Source organism: Passer montanus, unplaced genomic scaffold, assembly GCF_014805655.1.
Source record: "Passer montanus isolate IOZ18808 unplaced genomic scaffold, ASM1480565v1 scaffold85, whole genome shotgun sequence".
Lineage (NCBI taxonomy): Eukaryota > Metazoa > Chordata > Aves > Passeriformes > Passeridae > Passer > Passer montanus.
In genome coordinates, this window is record NW_024373812.1 from 530,684 (window position 1) to 552,594 (window position 21,911).

At 41.3% G+C, this 21,911-nt stretch overlaps 1 protein-coding gene across 1 annotated transcript; it reads left to right on the forward strand.

Annotated features, from left to right (window-relative positions):
• Nucleotides 1-824: 824 nt before the first annotated feature.
• Nucleotides 825-18,324, forward strand: HSDL2 (hydroxysteroid dehydrogenase like 2). The gene is made up of 11 exons (XM_039733263.1): nt 825-847; nt 2,827-2,990; nt 3,402-3,500; nt 3,641-3,755; nt 8,686-8,789; nt 9,733-9,831; nt 14,659-14,853; nt 15,329-15,400; nt 16,757-16,942; nt 17,429-17,557; nt 18,025-18,324. The coding sequence occupies exons 1-11, from the start codon at nt 825-827 to the stop codon at nt 18,135-18,137; spliced, it is 1,299 nt and encodes a 432-aa protein (XP_039589197.1). The 3' UTR covers nt 18,138-18,324.
• The last annotated feature ends 3,587 nt before the right edge of the window (nt 18,325-21,911 follow it).

Sequence of the window (21,911 nt, forward strand, 5' to 3'; positions counted from 1 at the left end):
CACGTAAGGGTCCCCGCCGCGCCGGGCCGGGGCCGCGCCGCTTCCGGGGCTCTCGGGGCGGGCGGGCTGCAGCCGGCGGGGGTTCGCTGCACACCCCTGAGCGCTGTCGCCCTGCGGGGCGTGCGGGACTCGCAGCCGGCCGAGGGCGCGGAGGACACGCGTGTCCGCGCCGTCCTGCGGGGCTGGCCGGCCGAGGGGCCCCGGGCAGCGCCGCAGCCCTGGGACGAGCAGTTCGGGTCGCATAGGGGACTTGAGCGGTGCCTTTTGCAAGGGAAACAGTTACTGGAGTTTAGTGTAAATTAGGCAGTGTATCAGGAATTTCTTATGGAACATTTTTATTAAAGTGTAATTACTTATTACTACTACTACTATTGTTGTTGTTGCTATTTTTGTAATTATTGTTGTTATTGTTGTATAGTATTATAGTCTTCTACTACTGTCTTACCTGGCAGCCAAATTTTCTTCCTGTGTAGGATCTTAATTTAGAGGTGTTTTCTGCCTTTTGACTTTTCAGATAATAGCTGGGAAAATAAGTTATTATTTCTTCCTGTGTGTCATAAAGAGGATTATTAATTTCCTAACATCTGTGTAAGCCATTAGAAGTGTCCCTGATGTGACCTGAAGGTCTTTATTGGCAGTCATCTGTGGTGGGAAAGGAACCAATCTTGTTTTTCAAGATTGTAGGGCACAGATGTGAATTTGATTTTTTCTGTCTTAATAGTCTTAATTTCTTCTATTTAATAGAATTCAATCTAATGGAAGTGATGCAGATGTGACCTTCATAATACAGGTCATAAGAAATTTTAGCCAGGCAGATATGCTTTATGAACTTTAAACTATTGGGCTGGTAAGTGAATTAAGAAATAAATCCTTAGTCTTGCGAATATGACTAACCTAACCACCATCCTCTGACCCTGACCAACCAAGTAGTTTTTTACCTGTCAGGTTGCACAAACATCCAGATCATAGCATCATGTCTTAAATATGAAGCAAGAATACTATGACAGTGTTGAAAGACTTGCATTCACCCATTCCCTTAAGCAAAGGGCCTGCTTTTCCTACCAGTGTAGCAGAAGTCTCTGAGCTTTTGATGCCCTTTGCATCAAAGTTCACGTTCTGCTGCAGGTGAACTTTGATTTTCCTGACACCACCCCAGTGTGCCCTGGTAATATTTCTAATTCCTTCTTTGTGGCCTGTCTTTGCACCCGCTCCCTGTATGACACTTTTCTTGGCAGCTTCGTCACAGGTTCCCTGCATAGCCCTGCTAGTCTCCTCATACACCTTCTTGTCTTCCTGAGTAGATCACTCCTGCCCCAGGCAGGGCTTAAAGCCCCATCAGCTTTTCTCTGCTCTTTTGTCCTCCAGAGCTGCCTCCTGCTGGACTTCATTTACCTCTTCCATGATTAAGGTGAATTGTGCTGACTTCATACTCCTGGGTTGAAGGTAGAAACTAGATTCTGGCCTTATTTCACTGACTTTTACATTTTGACTCTGTATTCCACAGTTGAACTCTCCTCACTGTGTGTGTGACTGAATTCACATCAGTATTTTTTTGTGGTTCATTCTTCTGTTTAGATATTTTTCTTCCTGTGCCTTTCTAAGACTTTAAGATTTTGCAGATAGAAGCTGTTTGAAATGGCATCTTCTGGACATAGTTGACTTTCTGAGATTCTGTAGATGACTTGTCTTGCCTCTTCAGGGGAAGAGGCATCTCCCCATTTCTGCCCCATTCCAGTTCTCTGCCTTTTGAAAGCAAACATCCTCCTAGAGAGCATTTAAGAGATGAATGTGCTCAGATTAGGGGGGAAAAAACACATGTGAAACCAGAGGGGGAGAAACAATACTAAGGGGGAGAAACAATACTAAGTTTGGCGCAGTCTGAAAGGAAAACTAATGGAAGCTCAGTGTGTAAGCTTTTGTAACATTTGTGATGTGACTTTTGTGATGCAAGCAAGCAAAAAGTGAAATCACTGTTGCACGTAGTCTATATGAATTCTTCAGCTGAAGTTAAAATCCTGAACCTCTGGGATTTGCTACAGTGTTACATAAAGAGACATGACCCTTATGTGGAGCGCTGAAACACACATTCCTTCATATGCAAACCTGTTGTCTAAAAGGCTTTATCATTGGATATGTTTGTGGAGTTGATATTTCTCTTTCCAAAAATTCAGTGATACTGTGTTAGCCAGACACCCTTCTTAAGCTTTTAAAACTTGTTAGTTTCTCTAAGTTGATTGGACCTGTTTAAGGGAGGACCCATTGGACTACACACAGTTACTGGGAAGCTGCTCAGTATAAAAGATTTAAGAGAAAAATTGCCATTTTTGAGAACAAAGCTTTTGGTATTTGCATATGGTGCTGTGGTTCCAGACTTGGTATTTTATACCACATTGAGACATCAGTTTTTTGTGTTTAGAGCACTGTGATTAATATAATTCAGAGATCTGTGTAGGTGTGTTCTCCTGTTGGAAACTGGCATTTTGTTTTTACAAATTACTCCTTTTCCGTTGTTGCAGAACATAGCAGCTCTGTTGTAAAACAGGGAGTTGGATCTTTTTACAAAAAGGCAGAAATGTAACTGGGTAACCTTCTTTATAATGTTTGCAAACTTGGGATGTGGTCTTACATCAGTGGTACTTCCCTGTAGCTATAACCATCCCTTTTGTGTTCCTCGTGCTGTTTTCTTCATAAAAGGATGAAGGCATTTTTCTGGCTGGGAGACTGTGCTAATTACATTTGCCCTTAGAGTCTGATAAAAGTCAAATGATTAACATCTTCTGCTTTGTTCTTCTCTTCTTTACTGTCCACTTCCCCCTTCACCTTTAGGAAACTGGCAGGATGCACTCTCTTCATCACAGGTGCGAGCCGGGGCATTGGCAAGGCCATTGCTTTGAAAGCAGCCAAGGATGGTGCCAACATTGTGATAGCTGCCAAGACTGCTGAGCCCCATCCTACTCTTCCAGGGACTATCTACACTGCTGCAGAAGAAAGTAAGTTGTAACAAATGAAGGTGCTCGGCTGGGTGTATACCCTTGCTTAATTACTGTACCTGAGTGGAAAAATGCATAGACTCTTATTTCGAGTTCACCTTTACTAAAATATGCTTAGTGCTTCTCTTGCCTCCCAGGAATGCTGTAATGCTACTGTAATGAAGATGGATGTGTGTATATAAATGTAAAAATACTATGCTACTTGAGATGTATGAAATAAACATTTACAGTGTTAAGATATTGTTTTGACTTCCCTCTTCCTCCTATGATGTGTTAAAAGGTCACAGTTTGAGAGTGTGATTTTCAGTGCCGTTTTGAAGTGTGTCATTGCATGAGAGGTTCTCAGAAGGATAATGTTAGTTGTCCCATCTGAGATCAAATTTTTAAATATTTAATTTTTTAATTGTGCAGTTGAAGCAGCTGGAGGAAAGGCTTTGCCATGCATTGTTAATGTGAGAGAAGAACAGCAAATCATTAATGCTGTGGAGAAAGCTGTGAAGACTTTTGGAGGTAAGTTAAGGCATATTCCTTAGGGGAAAGGCAGGCATTAACAGGCAGATTCTTCAAACAAAGGAGAAAAAAGAACTGCCTGCCTTACTCATGTTTTTTTTCTTTAAATGCTAATGTGAAATGGCTTACTTTAAAACCAGGGATTGATATTTTGGTGAATAATGCAAGCGCCATCTCTTTGACGGGCACTTTGGAAACAGCAACGAAGAAGGTCAATCTTATGATGGATGTCAATGTACGAGGAACCTATCTTACGTAAGTGCTGAGAGAAGGAAGCAAAGCAATTGTAACAGAATGTATGATGTTATTGCATTTTTTCTGAGAAATTCTGTAGCTGTCTTGCTGTCTTAGAATTTGAATGCAGTTATTCTGCATGTGCTCACAGGAAATTGCTCAGTTATTGGTCAACTGATTTGAATTAATATTTCCAAGAATTATTTGCTAGTTGGAATAAACAGAAACCTTATTACCGAAGTCATTAAATGTTCACAAGCCCCTCCATGCATGTAGGAAGACAAAAGTCATTTGTTTCAAATGAAGTTCCAGCTTGGCTTTGTTAAATGCTGATGCTGTTTCATTTCAAGCAAAATTACTAAATTTTTGCATACATCAAGTCAATATTTTACTTGTTGGTTTTCTTCGCAGAGGCTTCTTTCCCGTCTTGAGAAATGTTGTGTAACATGCCATACTTAAAAGAGAAATGTTAAACTTGTAACTTCATGATCCAAAGTGTTCTCCACCTACTTTCAGCTTATGAATTCTATTATTTATTTAAATGAACATATTAAGGTTTGATTTCACAATTCCCAGGTTTCTTATTTTGCACACGTTAGGAGGTGGATTTAGCAGGTTGAATCATCGTTACATCTACAGGATGTCATTTAAAGCACTGTCTTAAAATGAAGACTTTGATTTTCACAGGGTTTATAAAAAAGCCCGTAAAATGATGGAGATTCTCTAAATTCAGATGTTGCTTGGTGTGATCAGAAAGTTTTGTATCATAGCATCACCACAGAATTATAGAATAGTTTGGGTTAGAAGGCACTTTTAAAGGTCATCTAGTCAAATCCTCCCATCTAGAACAGATTGATTGTCATTCTCCTTTGTGCGGGTTAGTCTGGTTGCCAGCTCTTCGTAAATTGCTGAATGGATTCAACTGTATTGCTGTGGCAAGTTCCATCTTCTCCTCCCCACCCTATAGCAGCAGTGATTTTCTTGATGTTACATCTAGCTATTCCAAATTAATGGGGAATTCTTAAAGTGTATTTTTGGCTGTGTTCTGCCTTGAAAAGATTAAAAATCTGGTTCTGTATGCTGGCGAAAAGCATAAGAAAAATCAGTGCCTCTCAAGGGAATGGTCTTTGTCATTGTTTTTGTAGTTATCAATTGAGAAAACCTAGTGAAGCATTTTTGACCTTTTTTCTCCTTGCTTTTTCTATGTTTAAATCTGATTGTAATTTGTAGAGACCTACTTTCAGTTTAATGTTCAGAAAATTTCAATAGCTTAAAAAAAAGGTGTGGGTTTTTTGCCTGTGTAGAGGTGGTACTAGGAAAGATTCCCCCAGCTTACAGAGTATACCTCTTGACATAGGATCATGGAATTGTTAAATTGTGGAATGGATTGGGCTGAAACAAAGCTGAAAACATTGTCTCCTTCCAAGGGCTGGAAGAGACCTTAAAACATTGTCTGCTTCCAAGCCCCCACCATAAGCAGAGATATCTCCCATAGACCAGGTTGCTCAGAGCCCATGCACCCTGGCCTTGAACACTTCAGTGGGTGGGGAATCTGCAGTTTCTTAGGCAACATGTTCCAATGCCTTACCACTCTCAGGCTAAAGAATTTCTTCCTAATACCTGATCTCAACTCACCCTCTTTCAATTTAAAGCCACCCCCTCCATGCCCTTGCGGAAAGTCCCTCTCCCACCTTCTTGTAGCCCCTTTAGGTACTGGAAGGCTGCAGTAAGGTGACTCCAGAGCTTCCTCTTCTCCGGGCAGAATAATTATGAGCCTGTCCTTGCAGGAGAGCTGTTCCATCCCTATGATCAATTTGGTGGCCTCCTCTGGAGTTACCTTAAAAGTCCAATGGCCTTCCTTTGCTGGAACCCCAGACCTGGATGCAGGGTTCCAGGTCACACCAGAGTGGAGCAGAGGAACAGAATCCTCTCCCTCCCCTGCTGCCCACGCTGCTTTGGATGTAGCCCAGGACACATTTGGATTTCTGGGCTGTGAGTACTCATGGCTGGGTCATGTCCAGTGTCCCATCCAGCAGCACCCCCCAGTCCTTCTTACAGGGCTGCTCTCCCTCCATTCATCCCCCAGCCTGGTACTCCCAGTACCAGCTGGGAGTGTCCTGACCCAGGTGCAGCACCTTGTTCCTGGTCTTGTTAAACCTCATGAGGTTCCCATATGCTCACTTCTCAAATTTGTCCAGGTTTGTCTGGATGGCATCCTGACCTTTAATGGTGTCTATAGCACCACACAATTTGGGATCATCTGCAAATTTGTTGAGAGTGCACTTGATCCCTTCATCTGTATCATTGATGGAGACCTGGACTAACACTGGTCCCAATACCCACCCATGAGAGACACCTCTTGTCACTGATGTCCATCAGGACACTGAGCCATTGACCACTACCCTCTGGATGCTGCTGTCCAACCAATTTCTTACCCACTGAACAGTCTGTCCATCAGATCTTCTCTCCCCAAGTTATATAGAAGGATGTTATGAGGAACCTTCTCTAAAGCTATACAGTCTAAATGACACCGGTAGTGCTACCCTTGACCTCTCTGTAGTTCTGGTTGTAGTTTTGGTTGATCAGGGAGGACTTGCCACTGGTGAAGACCCTCTGGCTGTCCCAAATCACCTCTCTGTTCTAGATCAACTCCTGGTTCTAGGAGGATCTGTTCCATGATCTTCCCAGGCATGGAGGTGAGGCTGACAGGTTGGTAGTTCCTGGGGTTCTTGTGTCCACCCTTTTTAAACGTTGGTACATTTCCCTTTTTCCAGACACTTGGATCTTCACCTGATTCCACAATTTTCAAATATGGGGAGTGGCTTGGCAACCTGTTCCCTCAGGACTGTGAGGTGCATGTCATCAGGCCCCATGGACTTGTGTATGTTCAGGCTCCTCATGGTCAGAATCCTCATCTTCACTTGAAGTGGGAAGCGCTTTGCTCCCCCAATCCCCATCCTACTGTCCATCTACTTCAGAGGTGTGGGAAGAGAAGTTGCCATTGAACACTGAGGCAAAAAAAGTTGTTGAGCCCCTCAGCCTTCTTGTCATTGGTTGCTACCAGTGTTCCAGCCTTGCTTATCCCAGGGTGTATGTGTATACACTGTCTTTGCTTTCCTTTTCTGACTGACAAATCTGTAGAAGCCCTTTTTGTTATTCTTCGCATCACTTGTAAAATTCAGCTCCAGCTTCACTGTGGCTTTCCTCACCCCAAATATGTGCAACAAGGCTGTGCCCCTATATTCTTCATAGGATACTTTTTCCCTATCTCTACTGGCTATGCATTTATTTCTTGTCCTTTTGTTTGACCAGCAGTTACTGTTCAATTCCAGTCTCCTGCCTTCCTTGCCAATTTCTTGTGCCATTGGATTGCTAGCTCATGTGCTCTATGGAAGGTGTCCTTAAAGATCTGCCAGTTCTGTTCTGCTTCCTTATTTCTGAAGGCAGTGTTACAAGGGTTCCTACCAACTAACTCATTGAAGAAGTGGAATTTTGCTCTTCTGATGCTCAGAGCCCTGACTTTGCTCTTTGCCAGACCCATTTCCCTCCAAACTGTGAACTCCACCAGTGCGTGATCTCTGCAGCCCAGGCTGTCTCCCATCATGTTGTCCCTGATTAACTCACTTAAGTTTGTGACCATCGGGTCCAGAATGGCATCCCTTCTGGTAGAGTTATTGCCTGGGTTAAGGAGTTAGGCTACATGCATTCCAGGAATCTCTTGGATTGCCTACAGTTTACTTTGCTACTTTTCCTTCAGACACTGGGGCGTCTGAAGTCTCCCAGTAGGACAAGAGCCTCTGAGTGTGATCCTTCCTGTAGCTGGAGCAAGAAGGTCTCATCAATAGGCTGCTCTTGGTCAGGGACCTGTAGTGTCACCAACCACAAGATTCCCTTTGTAGCCTCAGTCTGTTTCTTACAGGCTTTTACGCCTTATTGTTGTTCTTCTTCAGTTCACAGGCTGTTCTTCAGAGATGGCTCATCACACTCAATGCACTTCTTGTTACAGAGGGCACCCCCTCCACCTCCTTTCTCCCTTCTGATCAGGCTGTAGCCATCAATGGCTGCACTTGAGTAATGGGATTTATCCCACCAAGTTCCAATAATGGCAGCTGAGTTTCTTGGTTCCTGTGCATTAAGAAATTGAGGTATCTGTTAGTGAACCTGCCACTGAAAAGAGCTGAGACCCCAGGACAGTTAAGGAGGTGGTAAATCACTTACTTTACTTTTGCTATTGAGGGTGTTGAAGTTGTTCCCTTTGTGGCTTAGAGTATGTGTGGGTCCTATTGGAATATTTGAACAGTTGGTCACTAATGTGGTGATGTTTTCATTCTGTGAAGCTTGATTAAAAATTCTCAAGCAGAGATAAAATATAAACATGTTCCCTAGTGCTAGAAGTGAAGTCAAAAGACAGTTTCTGTAAAGTAAAAGTTCCGTTTTACAGAGATGTGTAAATTCAAAGTAGAATTCTCTTAGAAGAGAATAGGGTTTCAGTTTTCTTTGGAATATTTGTAATAGCATTCTGCTATGCAGTATTATTTCTTCAATATGGTTCTAAAGAAGAAACAGGTATGGAATCAGAAGAGAAATTTTTATGACTACATGATGCTCTACATTGTTAATTTTGATTGTTGCCTTAGAGTGTTTTGTTGCCACTACCAGAACTATTACAAGGAGATTATGGCTCCTGAGTATCTGGAAAATCAGCTTTAGTCAAAACTAATGTACTGGTTGGAGAATGTGGTCCAATTTGCAGGAATGAATACTAAGCCTGAGATAAGTGATCTGCGACAGATATTTTTTGTTGTTCTTTCCATCATTTAAGTACTTGATATGAGAAGAGGCTTTGTATTGCTGTGTCGTGAAAATACTGGTCTACTAGTATTGTTATTAATGTAATTGTAGGTGTTCCATAAAATAAGAGGCAACTGATTTGTCTGAATCTATCTTTCAGGTCTAAAGCATGTCTTCCCTACTTGAGGAAGAGTAAGAACCCCCACATCCTGAACCTTAGTCCACCGATGAATCTGAATCCCATGTGGTTCAAAAATCATTGTGGTGAGTAGCTTTCAGAGACTTTGTTGCTATTTTGTGAGAAACATGTAAGTACCTGCTGAAGTGTGCAGTAGTGCCAGTGCAGGATGCCAGATCTTGTATCTTTAGCACTGCATACGGACTGGCACTAATGGTTCCTCAAAGCATTTTGAACCAGACCTACAAGAAATTGTTTTGTGGGAAAATATAGGGCAGGTTTCAAGGCATCATCCATCCTTTTTGTTTTCAGGGTAAGTCTGATTTTCTATGGGAATTGTTAGGATTACATATTTTCTGCCCCAAATAGAGACTGAAACCCAAAATTTATTTTATTACTGATTCATCTTCCTGTTTTTTTTATAAATATGGATAAAGCTTAGTGTCCTCTTTTAATATGGAAATTATTTTGAGGTGGAAAAAGAACTCCATGTTATCTTGAAATTAGTGTTGCTCATTTTAAAACTGTAGCAAAACCTTTCCATTTTGGACACTTATCATGTTAAACTCCAGCAAGTTCCGGTTCTTTCCTCAAGAAAGATTCCATTCTCAAAGTAGATAGGTAACAAGGATATGGAGCTCCTGTTCCCTACTTTTTTTGTCTATAGGATTCTAGTTTGGTCCTTAACAGCTACTATGCCTTAGGCATCTTAAAAAAAATTGATCACTCTGTCAGTGTAGCCTGTATAAAAAGCATGACAAAATCCACCATGCAGGTAGGCTTCAGATTTCTTTTTGGCAGAACACGTGTAGTTTTCATTTTGTTTTCAGTGAAAAGATGACAGACTACAGTTTGTAGCTGGTGGAGATGGCAGGTAGAAGGGAGAGATTTTGACTCTAGGAAAGTAATGGTTTTTTGAAAGCCCTGAATTTTCCATGTGAACCAATTATCTGTTTTTCTTCTTCTCCTAATTAAAATTAGATTTTACCTAGAGTCTAAACTTTTCTGTTTTTTCACTTCTTGTCTTAGCTTATACCATTTCTAAATATGGGATGTCCATGTGTGTCTTGGGAATGGCAGAAGAATTTAGAGGAGAAGTTGCTGTCAATGCTTTATGGCCTAAAACGGGTAATTTTTTTATTACTGGAATACTGACTTTCTGTATTTGTCTGCTAAAACTTGTTTTATTTGACACTGAATATACTTCAGACTTCTTCTGGAATAGATTCAAGTGACTGAGCAGTTCTTTTATATGTTATTTCTTCATCCAGCATGGGTTCTGGTTTTCATTGCTAGTTCTCACTAGACTGTTGTCACTTTGATCTAAACTCATCTTCATCTAGTTTAAAACCACACAGTTGAAGTGTGTGTGTGGTGTTTGGCTTGCCTGTGCTTTTTCTGATGCACCCAGTGTTTTGGTTTGGACAGAATCACAAAAATAATTGTTTGCTTTAATGAGTGGGTATTGAACATCTGTGTATGTAGTACTGTTTAGAATTCCTTGCTAGTTAAACTGTGGGAGCTTACTGACAAGGATAGATACCTCTGTACATGCAGAAATAATTTTTAAAAGGCCTATTCCTAGAAATTTTGGCACAGTACATTTCTGTGAAGAGCTGTTCACAGAACCATCTGATTGCAAATGACAAGAAATTAAAGAGCTCTCTGGAAGAAAAATAGCTCAATGTTCCCATGTTGTATTAGCTTCAAGTTGCTTTGTGTGGGTCAATGAGGATAAAGACTGCCCTTTGAGGTTTGGCCAGCTGTTTGCCAAGGAGGCCAGTTGCTTTTCCTCAAATATATTTATGGGCAGAAATTATACTGAGTGTTAAATTCAATACCAGGCAGAGGGTAGTCCTGCCCCTTAGTGGTATAAGCCCTGTCATTGTGTTAGAAAACATTACAAAAGTGTTTGTTTCCTTAACAAGTGCAAGGAAGGAAGAGGAGATAAAAATATGAGCCAAGATCCTCTTCTGAGGATAGTGCTCCAGTTTAAGAAGTGTTTGTACACAGACACTTTTCAGTGTTCTGCTGTTAGGAATTGTAGGCCCCTTTTAACCTTTAGTGGGAACTGGAACTCTCTGATCTACTTTCTCTAAGGTGAGAAATGTGAGGAAAACTTAACTATTTCAGAGAAAATCAGCCAAATTTCTCCACTTGAATACGGTAGGTGATCACCAGTTGAACAGTTGGGTTGGTGTGCCTGACAGACTTGGTCCTTTCTCATTGGTCTGACACTTGCATGTTAAATGCTTCCAGTAAATGGATGTCTCATAGTTCTGCTCACTCTGTGAGTTCTACCCACAGAAATATTTTGAATTTGGGATTGACTTTTAAAATTATAATGATATTGTTCATGATCATTATATTATCACAAAACCTGTACTGTTTTGAAGACAATAAAGTACTGGAGGCAACTACATGCATAACTTAAGAATATGGATTGCCTTGTGGTGGAGTCAAAGTTCACCTTCCAGGTTTCAAGTATGTGTGGTATTTTTTTACTTCTGAGACAGTTAAAAGAAATGTGCACTTGTTTCCACATCCTTGCTTCTTGAGTGCCCCAGGAAAACCTTAAAAAATTTTCAGTCGAGATTTCCCAGTATCTCTGTCTTTTGGAATAGAACCATGAAACCTGATTCTTGGTCTTTAGCTCTCTAGATCCCACCCATCCCTCTAGAACCCACCCATCCCCTCTGTCTTGTCTTTAAAATGACACTGTTAAATGGCTTTTATGTCCCCTCAGAGTCCAGTAGGTGAGAGCAACTTGGTTTCTCATTAACAAAGGTGACCTTCTACCTACCATTGTGTGGTTTTTGGTCATTGACTGATTTAACAATGTATATTGCCTGTGAAAGTTAGGGATTATAAAGGAATTAATTCAGAGTATCTCATTCAGATAGAGAGACATGGTATGAAACTGCAGACGACCAATTTAACTTATTTTTTCATGAGAAGGCTGTTACAAGATTGCCTGTGTTTTTTTAAGTGCAAACATTCATGTGCTGTATAGACACATTATGTGGATCCTCCACAGCTTTCTTATTCTGGATGTGCTGGAAAAAACATCCACTACTATTGTGGAAATGAGTCAGTGGCTTTATGGGTCCCATTAAAAGATAGAGAATTTTTTTTCTACAGAGACAAGCTGGTTATAATAGGTATTTATTTTGCAACATGGATGTTTCCCCCACCCACCTGAATAATTTGACCTGAAAAATAAAGGCAAGGGAAAAATGAACCTGTGAGAATTTCTCCACCCCTTCCACAGTGGAAATTTTTTCAGAGGGGTAGCTAACTTTATAAGCAGGTTACATTAAGTCTTACATCACATAGTTGAATACATTATTTCTTTATAGTTTTGTCTTATGCTGCAGCACTCCAAGAATCAGTAGTAGTACCTGTGTCTCAGATGTGGTCTGGTATTAAAGAATGTCTATGGTGCTATTAATAAAGCTTCTATAAAATCTGACATTCTTAATGTGGGGAAGGGGGAAACCCAAACCAAATACAGTTGTATCTTTGTCTTGAGCATTACATTTCCACTGTGTCCTTGGTAACATATCCGTACCTGCTAAAGTAAGAAGAGAACACTCTGGGAGCTGCTACTGGTTACGGAGTGCAGCTGATACTTGTTCCCCACAGGATCATGCAGAACGTAAGATTTGGAAGTGCACGAAGATTAAATTTACAAATGAAAACAGCATATATTCTAATAAATGCTTTTTAAAAGAAAGATTTATCTATGTGAGATGCTGCAAAGAAATAAAAAAAAGTAATTAAGCTTTTTATGAAGTCAGAGGTATACAAGCAGAGCTTTTTGTTTGCAGAAATCATGCCTGCTCATTCAGTGGTGCATCCATGAAAACTGATGTGACATAAAGTATAAAAGATCATAATGTGTGAATTCTCCAGTACAAAAAATGTGCTTTTGAAAGGTTTATCTTCCAAAAGTGAGAAAGTTAACTTCCTTATTGTGAACATCCAGAGAGGCAGTGTTACAAACTTCCAGGGTATCTGAAATACCGTTGCAAAGTTCCTAATTTAAAAGCCCACTATCACCTCATACAAATGTGTTTACCCTCAGTGTTAGTATGGATGCCAGTATCAGTTCATTAATCTGATTCTTTAAACACGTGAATGTATGTTGGTACTGAGATGGCAGAGTTCTCCATTTATCTAAAAGTGAAAGAGGACATCTTTCAAAAGGGAAGGGGTCAATCCCATTAGAAAGAGAGCAGAGGAGTAATACAGCTGTCCTGGGACAGAACTGAAAGTTTGTCTGTTGATGTGCACTAGAGGCAAACCCCCATCCCTTATATAAAATTAATGTAATAATGTGCAGCCAGATTACAAGGCAGTACTGTTTGAAACCTCTTAGCTTCAGTCTATGCAGACAGGGTGACTGTGCTCAGAAGAATAATAGTTAACAGTAACAGAGAAGTGACAGACCTATGGGACAGGGAAAGTGAGCAGCTTAATGAATCCTCAGAATAAATATATTTAAGTTAAGAGAACTTGATAAATTTCATCATAGTATTTGACAAAAATATTCTCTGCACTGTTGGTAGCTATTAAAAAAAAACATCTTGCTGGGTATATATCACTTCAGAAGATGAAAAAAAGTCAAATTTATTGACTTCCTTAAAGATGAAAAGAAGACCTAGGTAGACCTACATGTATGTACAGTATATCTATTTGTCACTTTTTATTTAGACGTGTGTTTGTAGCAGTTCAATTGATTTAGAAAAAAAGAAAAGCTAAGCTTGCTTAAGGGTAAATGAAACCTAGAAGCTAGTTCTCATCACAGAAAACTAATGTAATGAAGTCAATAGGGACATGTACACATTTCTGCACTCTCCTAGGAAACACTTGGACAGGAGCTCTCAGGCCAGTACTTAAGTCTTTGGTCCTTTTTCCCAGTATGTAATTTGAAAGGTGAATGAATGATCCAGCTCAGATGCATGTGTCCTGCCCAGTGCCTATTTTTCTTCTATTAAAGGAATTTTGGGATAATTTCCGTACCAAAATTGCTGTTACTTTGTGTGGAATGGAAGCACTAAAAGGAAGACAAAAATTTATCCTTCAAGGTTTATCCTTCTGCTTCCCTGATGTTCTGGCCTGATATGTGGAAAGGATTTGTGAATCTGCCTCAAAACATGGGGGCAGAGTGTTGAGTTTTAAACAGCAGATGGGAAAAACTAATGAAGCAGAACATACAAGGGAAAACATAAGATGGCAAACGTCAAAAGCTGCAACCAGACAGCCTTTCCATGGAATAGGATGAAAAAAAAAATGGAATGGATACCTCAGCCTGGAAGAGCAAATCACATACTTAGACAGCAACATGCCACAGTTCTAGTAGATCCCATGAGAGAAACATAAAGAAGACTAGTAGAATGGCACAGAAGTAACAGAATTGCCTGATAGAAGAATCAGAAGCCTAGGAGATGTGGATTTTATTCTTAGGTCTAACACAGCCTTTCTGTGAAATACTGGGCAAGTAATGTGAGGTTTTGTTATTTGGTTTCTCATTAACCTAGGAGAAACACTTCAGTAGCTCATGGGAGTTATCAAAAAGACTTTCAGTGTGATAATCACCAAAGCTAATTCCTTTTTATTACTGATGTGTCATACATTCACTTTGAGGAAAACTGTTGTCCTGCTAGTTTTTCATGTCCTGAACAACTGGTGGAAAACTGGTGGGCTGATAAATACATAGAGGGATGTGAATGTCAGAAAATATTCTGGCATTTTTTATTTCTGTTATAGTTTCGTGGATTTTTACTGTTGCTTGTAAACAATTATTTGCTGGTTGGTAGTATTTCTCAGCTTCTGTCTTCTAGAGTTTCCTTTTGCCTGAAAGGAAAATAAAGTTTGTTTACTTGTGAAAGAAATTAGAATTCCATGTCATCAGTGTTAAAACTTTGTTTTCTTACTCTCCAAACTTTCTAGCCATACATACAGCTGCTATGGATATGCTGGGAGGAGCTGGAATAGAAAAACAGTGCAGGAAGACGGACATCCTGGCAGATGCTGCATATTGCATTTTGACAAAACCAAAAACTTTCACTGGGAACTTCATTATTGATGAAGTTCTGCTGAGAGAAGAAGGAGTTAAGGATTTTGATGTTTATGCAATTGCACCAGGTAAAAGAGATCTTTTAAAGGTGAGAAGTAAGTACAAGAAGGAGGGAAGAATATATGGAGAATACAGTTTTGTTTTCCAGGGTTCTTAAATTAGTTTATAAAAAATGTTGCTTTGCCTCAGCTTTGAGAACATGACTTAGTAGAAAGGCCACATGGATCCACTGACAGTTGAATAATCAAATGTCTATTAAATTAAATTACCTACCTGCACTGTAGATGTATATATTACTATTTAACAGCTAGTAAGATAGATTTTTATGTTTTTCTTCACCAATGTTCTTCACAGCAACCTTAGAAGCCTTCTAGGTCAGATTTTAAATGAACAAAATTATAAACATGTTACTTCATGATACGTTTTTCCTTCAAATTTAAACTGAGATACAGTACTACTTGACTGTAGTTTCAGATTAAATGGATTCTTACTGTGCATATCTGATTTACTTTTATTTATTATTACATTTTTCCTCCCTCTTAGGTCACCCTCTGATGCCTGACTTCTTCTTAGATGTTGAAATTGACACTACAGCTAAGAAGCAAGAAGGATATGGTAGGGAAAGCACTCTGTGTACAAGTCCATAATTTCCATAATTAATTTCATTTCACAATTTAGAATGCTCTCTGGGTTTGTGATTTTTTTTTTCCCCTATGAATTTGGACTCTACTTTTTTTTTAGCAAAAACCCTTTTCTCATGTGAAGACTAAGATCTATGGAAGTGACTATGTAGTTAAAACTGGGGGGAAAAATCATACCTCTTGCAGGACTTCCATGGTGTAAAGTCAGTGCATTATTTTGAAGAATTATTTTTTAATCATCTGAATTGTGGTAGTAGGGAGGTCACAGGTAAGTATTGCTGGAAAAAGAAATTAGACTGCAAACAGCATATTTTGTAGGAATATCTCCTTTGCCTTGCTGATTTATACAAAAGAATATGACATAAAGCCTCCATGGTTTCTTACATGAAATGCGCACCATTTGCACATTTAAAATAACTTTGGGGTGAAATGTAGAATTTTTTTTTTTTTTTAGAAAAGCATTGCTTATTCTTTTTCAGAATTGTTTTATGTCAAGTTGAAGGGCAACTAAGAATGCTGACCTGCTTTTCTAGGAGTGTCAAAATAGGGATAAGACCAGGGCAGAGCAGGCAAACTTGGAAGTGTCCCTTTCTGGTGGAAATACTCCTTGAGCAGTCACACTAGCAGTCACACTAGTCACACAGGGACAGTGTTAGTTGCTCGGGCTCCCAGTGCGGGTTATTTTGTAGGGATTCACAGAACAGAACCTAAGTATTTTTTGATACTGAAGACACCTAAGAGACTTTCAACAGCATTTTAAGGGGTATTCCACTTGATTAGATTTGTAAATTGCAAAAGCTTTCCTGTACTGTTAAACGTGCATGTTCATTGGGGTGAAGTAAGCCACTGATAAAAGCAGTAAATTTTTTTCCACCTTAGAAGCCATTACAGAAGAATTTATGAAAATATGCATGTTCTTCTCAAGATAGACAAGACAGAAGTATTTGAGATTAAAGCAATGGCTATTCAAGACACTGATTTTTTATTTTTAATGTTGTCAGGAGTAGTGTATGGATTACAATAGAAAAGTGTTGTGTGAGCATCTGTAATGAACTCTAAACAGAATTAGAATTTTGCTGTGGTTCTATTTTTGCTTTTCTTTTGATCTGTCAGGAATCAAAATTTATTGCAGAATTATGTTTAGTGAATTTAGTGATTCAGATTCCTGGTGGAGAAAGTATCCTTTAACAGTGTTAATACTGAAATAGTAAAATAATCACTTTCCCTACTTTGAAGCTTAAATCTTTTCAAATGGAATTTTATGCCTATGGTTCTACATTCATTTTTAAAGTGGTTTGCATTTGAAATAGAAAAGTAATCTTTCTCATAGGTGCTGACCAAGAGCAGAAATTAAGCAGATCCCAGCAGGAAGGAGCAGATGCAGCCAAGGCTGAGACAGAATCTGCTGCAGCCACGCCATCGGGTCCTGTTGCAGAGACTTTCCGAGTTATTCAAGGGGCAGTGACTGAAGAGTATGTGAGAAGCACTCAGGGTGTCTTTCAGTTTGAGCTCTCTGGTAAGCCCACCGCTTGTGCAGCCTTGCCTGGCAAAAGGCACCGGGTGTTTTCAGACACGAACACTTTTGGTGCCGAAGCAGAGCAGCTGCTCTCCATCCTGTGCGGCGCTCCTGCTCCGTGCCCACTGGAGCAGGCCCCGGGAGCTGCTGTCCCTCGTGCCGTGCGTGGAGCCTCTGTCCCGGCGCCACCGCCCGCACGGGCTGCTGTGCCCACGGACAGGGCGCTCTCGGGGCCAGGCAGAGGCGCCAGCTGCCTCCGGCTCCGAGAGCAAAGCGCAGCCTCTGGGCTCTGCTGCCCGTGGCCCCAGCCCGTGGTGCTCGGGGCGTCACAGGGACAAGAGGTGACTCCTTGCAGAGCCCCCGCCAGCGTGCGGATGCCACGGAGCCCCTGACACGCACACGGCCGCGGCCGTCTGGCAGGGGCAAGGGAGAGGGAGGGCACGGCAGTCCTTGCTGCCTTCTCACCTCGCTTCACTCTCTGTGCAGGTGATGGTGGAGGCACTTGGTATATTGACCTGAAGACCAAGGGTGGGAGCGCTGGCTTCGGAAAGCCTCCTGTGACAGCTGATGTGGTTATGAGCATGTCGAGTGCCGACTTTGTGAAGATGTTCACAGGTGAGGGACAAAGGCCTTTTACAAGGGACACAGGTACCGGGAAAGCCAGAAGAGCTGTCCCAGAAAAGCCTCTGCTGACAGGGGAGTAGAGTGGCTTCTTGCTTTGTGATCTGGGGTTGGAGGAGCTTTCAGCTTTTTGTGGTTCAGGGGAGAGTGCAGGCAAGAACTGCTTGGATTTTTCAGCACTCCTGCATCCCATGAATAGGAAGAGTGCAAAAGGTTACAGTGCTTTAATAACCAGTTACTGACATTTTAGCAGCCAGTGTATCTTCAGAAGGAATCCAGTCAATGCGTTGGACTTGTGCTCTGTGCAGGTCTGAGCCGCGTCTCCTAAATGTGCACTGCTTGTACCAGGAGGACTTGGTAGTATAGATGCTAAGGTTTCACTGTCATGACATTATGTTTTCCTATGCAAAGGCTTTTTCCATTTCCTTTGATGTTTTGATTATTTTGTTTCTTCTTTTTAGGTAAACTAAAGCCAACTCTGGCCTTCATGACTGGAAGATTAAAGATTAAAGGAAACATGGCACTAGCAATAAAGCTTGAGAAGATGCTTTCACAGCTTAATTCTAAACTGTGAGGCGAAACCCATACTAACACAACAGTGGCCTTTCATATATAACTGCAATGCTGTTTTAAATTTTTAGTCCTTGTTTTTCTGATGCAGTATAAGAAATATTGATAAAATGTGAAATTTTTATAGAAGAAATAATTCAATCTCATTAAGAAGTTGTGCATAATTAAACTAATTCCGTCACAAGAATGCACTTAGGTTCCAGGTGTTTTCTTTGTTTCTGATCCTCTGGATCAACATAGGACATCTGAAATGAGATTTTTCCCATGTAGTTGATTGTGCACATATTCCATGGAAAAGGTGGGTAGAGCAAATATCATCCTGCAGATCAGTGCTAGAAGTGCTATGCTGAATTTACTAAGCTGTCTTAGGAATAGAAGTAATGTAGTCAGTTTAACAGAACTTTAGTTACACGTGGTAAATTATTATCTCAAATTTTTCTTTCTTTTCATAAGTTTATTACCTATATGTATTCTCATACCTCTGTATTGCACTGAGGCTGCACAACCATATTGAGTGATAAGCAAGTTTTATGCAAAGTACACTCACACACATGCATACTCATATGCTCTCTCTCTTCTCCTACCCTGGTACATCCCTGCAGCCAATCATTTCTCCTTCCTTCTGTTTGGCTGGTAAAGATTTAAGCTCACTAGTAAAATGATGCATGTCTCCATTTTTTAAGTGCCCAAGTGCACACAGGGGCTGCCACTTCATGTGACAGAATCTGCAAAGTCAGATGGACCAACCTCTTAAAATGTTTTTTCGTGGCAGCCAAAAAAACTGCCCAGAATCTGGATCATTCACTCTTCTAGCTGAGAAGGTTGCAAGACTTAGGATTTATTTCTTAATTAACTTGGAAACCCAAAAGTATACTACTTTTTAGAGCCCGTGCTTGTTTAAAATTGCTTGACCTGTATTGAGAAGGTCACATCTGTATTGCTTTCATCACAGTTCACAGAATCACAGAATGGGTCAGTTTGGAAGAGACCACATTGGGTCATCTGGTCCAACCTCCCTGCTCAAGCAGCATTGTCCTAAAGCACATTGCACAGAATTAAGTCCAGATGGTTCTTGAATATCTCCAGTGAGGGAGTCTCCGCAACCTCTTTGGGCAGCTTGTTCCAGTGTGCATTCAATCTCACAGTAAAAAAGTTCTTCCTCATATTTGAGTGGGAATTCCTGTTCATCAGTTTTGCCCATTGCCTCTTGACCTATTGCTTGGTGTCACTGAGAAGAGCCTGGATCCATGCTCTTGGCACCCTCCCTTCAGATACCTGGAAATATTGATGAGGTAAGGCAGTTGAATTCCGTTGTAAAACTAATTTACCTCTGCCCTGCAGTCTCCAGAAACTTGAAAAATAGTGAGATACGTTCCTTTCTCACCAGGCACAAGGGGCTGGGGGTGCTGAAGGAGGGAGAGGGGGAGGAGATGGCTTATCCCATGTTGGGCATTACGATAGCACAGCGAAGGGTGGCTCTAGCCAGGGGGCAGCAGCAGTGGGCTGTAATGTAGCTGCTCCCAGTCCAGCTCACACACTGGGCTGCGCTCAGTGGCTGTGCTCAGCCTGAAGCTCCATGAGATGTGTGTGCCCTAATTCCCTCCCAGTGCCACCAGTCCCAGGGGCTCTGCCCAAAAGCTTCAGGCTCCACTGGGCAGCGTCTGCGTCTTGTCCCCATTGTGGTGTCTGAGATGGTCACCACTCAGTCCCTGACTGCTGGACTGCTGACCCCAGATTACTGTCAGCCTGCTCAGATCTGGGAGCTGAAGGATAGCAGAAGTGCTAGCATGCACCAGGGCATGGAAGGAAAGGCTGAACATGGGATGGAAGGAAAACAAGATCCAGCACTGGAAACCAGAGTCCACTACAGGCCAAACACCTCAAGTGATAGTGATTATGCACAGATACTGCTGGTTGCTGTAAAGTCCAGTGCTCTGCTCTTGACCCTGCAGAAACCTCTGGTCCTGGGGACCAGGGCGAGGGCACCCCTCTGCTCTCCCAAATGCCCTTCCCACCGGTGGTGCAGCATTCACCCAGAGCTGGCTCCTGACCCTGCAGCTTCTCGCAGGACAACGTGGAGCGCCCTTCTCTTTGAGGAGCTAATCCTGGTATTAATGTTGGTATCTCGCCCACCGGCCTTGTGACTTGCTTAAGGCCGCCGTGCCGCACTGCAGCGGCGGCTGCCCCGCTGGCCCTGCGCCCTGCACCCAGCCGGTGCCTCCCTGCGCCTCCCGCCAGCCCCAGCCCGCTGCGGGCTGCAGCCGCCGAGGGCAGGAGGAAATGCAGCCATGCGGAGCGAGGTGGCGAGCAAGGTGCCCTGAGTGTCTTGGCGACAGGGAGATGATCTTTCAGGCCCTCAATCGGCTCTGAAAACACCGTCATGTGTGTCCTCCATGGGACAGTTCCAACACACTTCCAGGTGTCTTTGCCCTGTCCTTTGAGTAGAGTGTAATGTATGTATTTACGTGCTTCCTCTGACTCAGTTCCATTAACTCTCATGGGAAAATCTTCACTCCCTGTCTCACACTGTTAGGACTATGTCTTTGGGGAATACTAGGTTTTGGCTGAATCTTCCTCTCATCTTACCATTGAATGAACTGTCTCTGGAGTGTACTATTTTCAAGAAGGAAGAAAAACTTCAGTTACTTAATTTCTTTTCCATCTGAGAGACCTTTTTGTTTATGGTATAAACTTACATAAGCTCATTTAATTGGAAACATTTCTGCTAATTTAAGAGACATTACACCAGCCACAGTGAATGTATGGTACAGGCTTCCAGGTACTCTGGAGACAGTGGAAGTCTGTTCAATTCCACTGCCACTACAAGAACCACTCCAGGGATGGTACATGTGCTTTTAGTGACTCATGTTAGCCCTTCTATAATAACTGTGGCAGAGATCATTCAGTGGCAGGAAATTAAGATATCAAGTGCCTGGCACAACACTTGTTTGTTCAGCATCAGGATTTTGAACTGAATTATAGAAGATTGCATGGTTTTTTAGAACTGGAATTTGCAAATGGCAATACATTTCTTCTACCAATCTTTTAAACAGCCAAGCATCTACCTTCAGAGCTTCTTCTGGGGAGCAGCTATTTCTAGAGACAGCATTATTTGCTACCACTCCCTCACAAACAGACTGTTTAACACAGCAAGATGACATTTTTAGCCCATAAGGATGAAAATATTAATGACTTGTACTGCATATTGTAAAGTTTTATATCTGTTACCAAAATGGGAAAGACAAGGCAGTTTCATGAATAAGTTACAGTAACTTTCCATTTAATTTACCAGGATTCATGTTAATTATTCTTTTTAACAGTGATATAATCACAGGCAGGACACTAGTTACCATATCAAATATTTGCATCTGTTCCACCTTACAGAAACTCCCAAAACTGAGTTTATAAATACAGTCCTATTTAGTCAAAATTCCATTTATTTAATAAAAATGAATGAAATCTAGCTTTACTTATTACTCAAATAACTAATCTCTATTCCCTTGCTTATGGCCTTATATTGATTTCACATTTTGCACCAGCATTAGCACTGCATATGCTCTAAGATTTTTTCCTGTCTTTTCCCTGTAACCATACTCCAAGCTTTCCTGGAACAGTCCAGTATTTGATTATCCTTAACTTATGTCAGTGTTCAGATTAGAGGAAGAAGTAAAAAACTGCCAGCTCAAGTATTTTAAAGCTATCCGATAGGAGATTAACTTTGATCTGGTTATGCACGATCTGGTGAATCACATCAAAGTCTAGCCAAATTAGTCCAGGT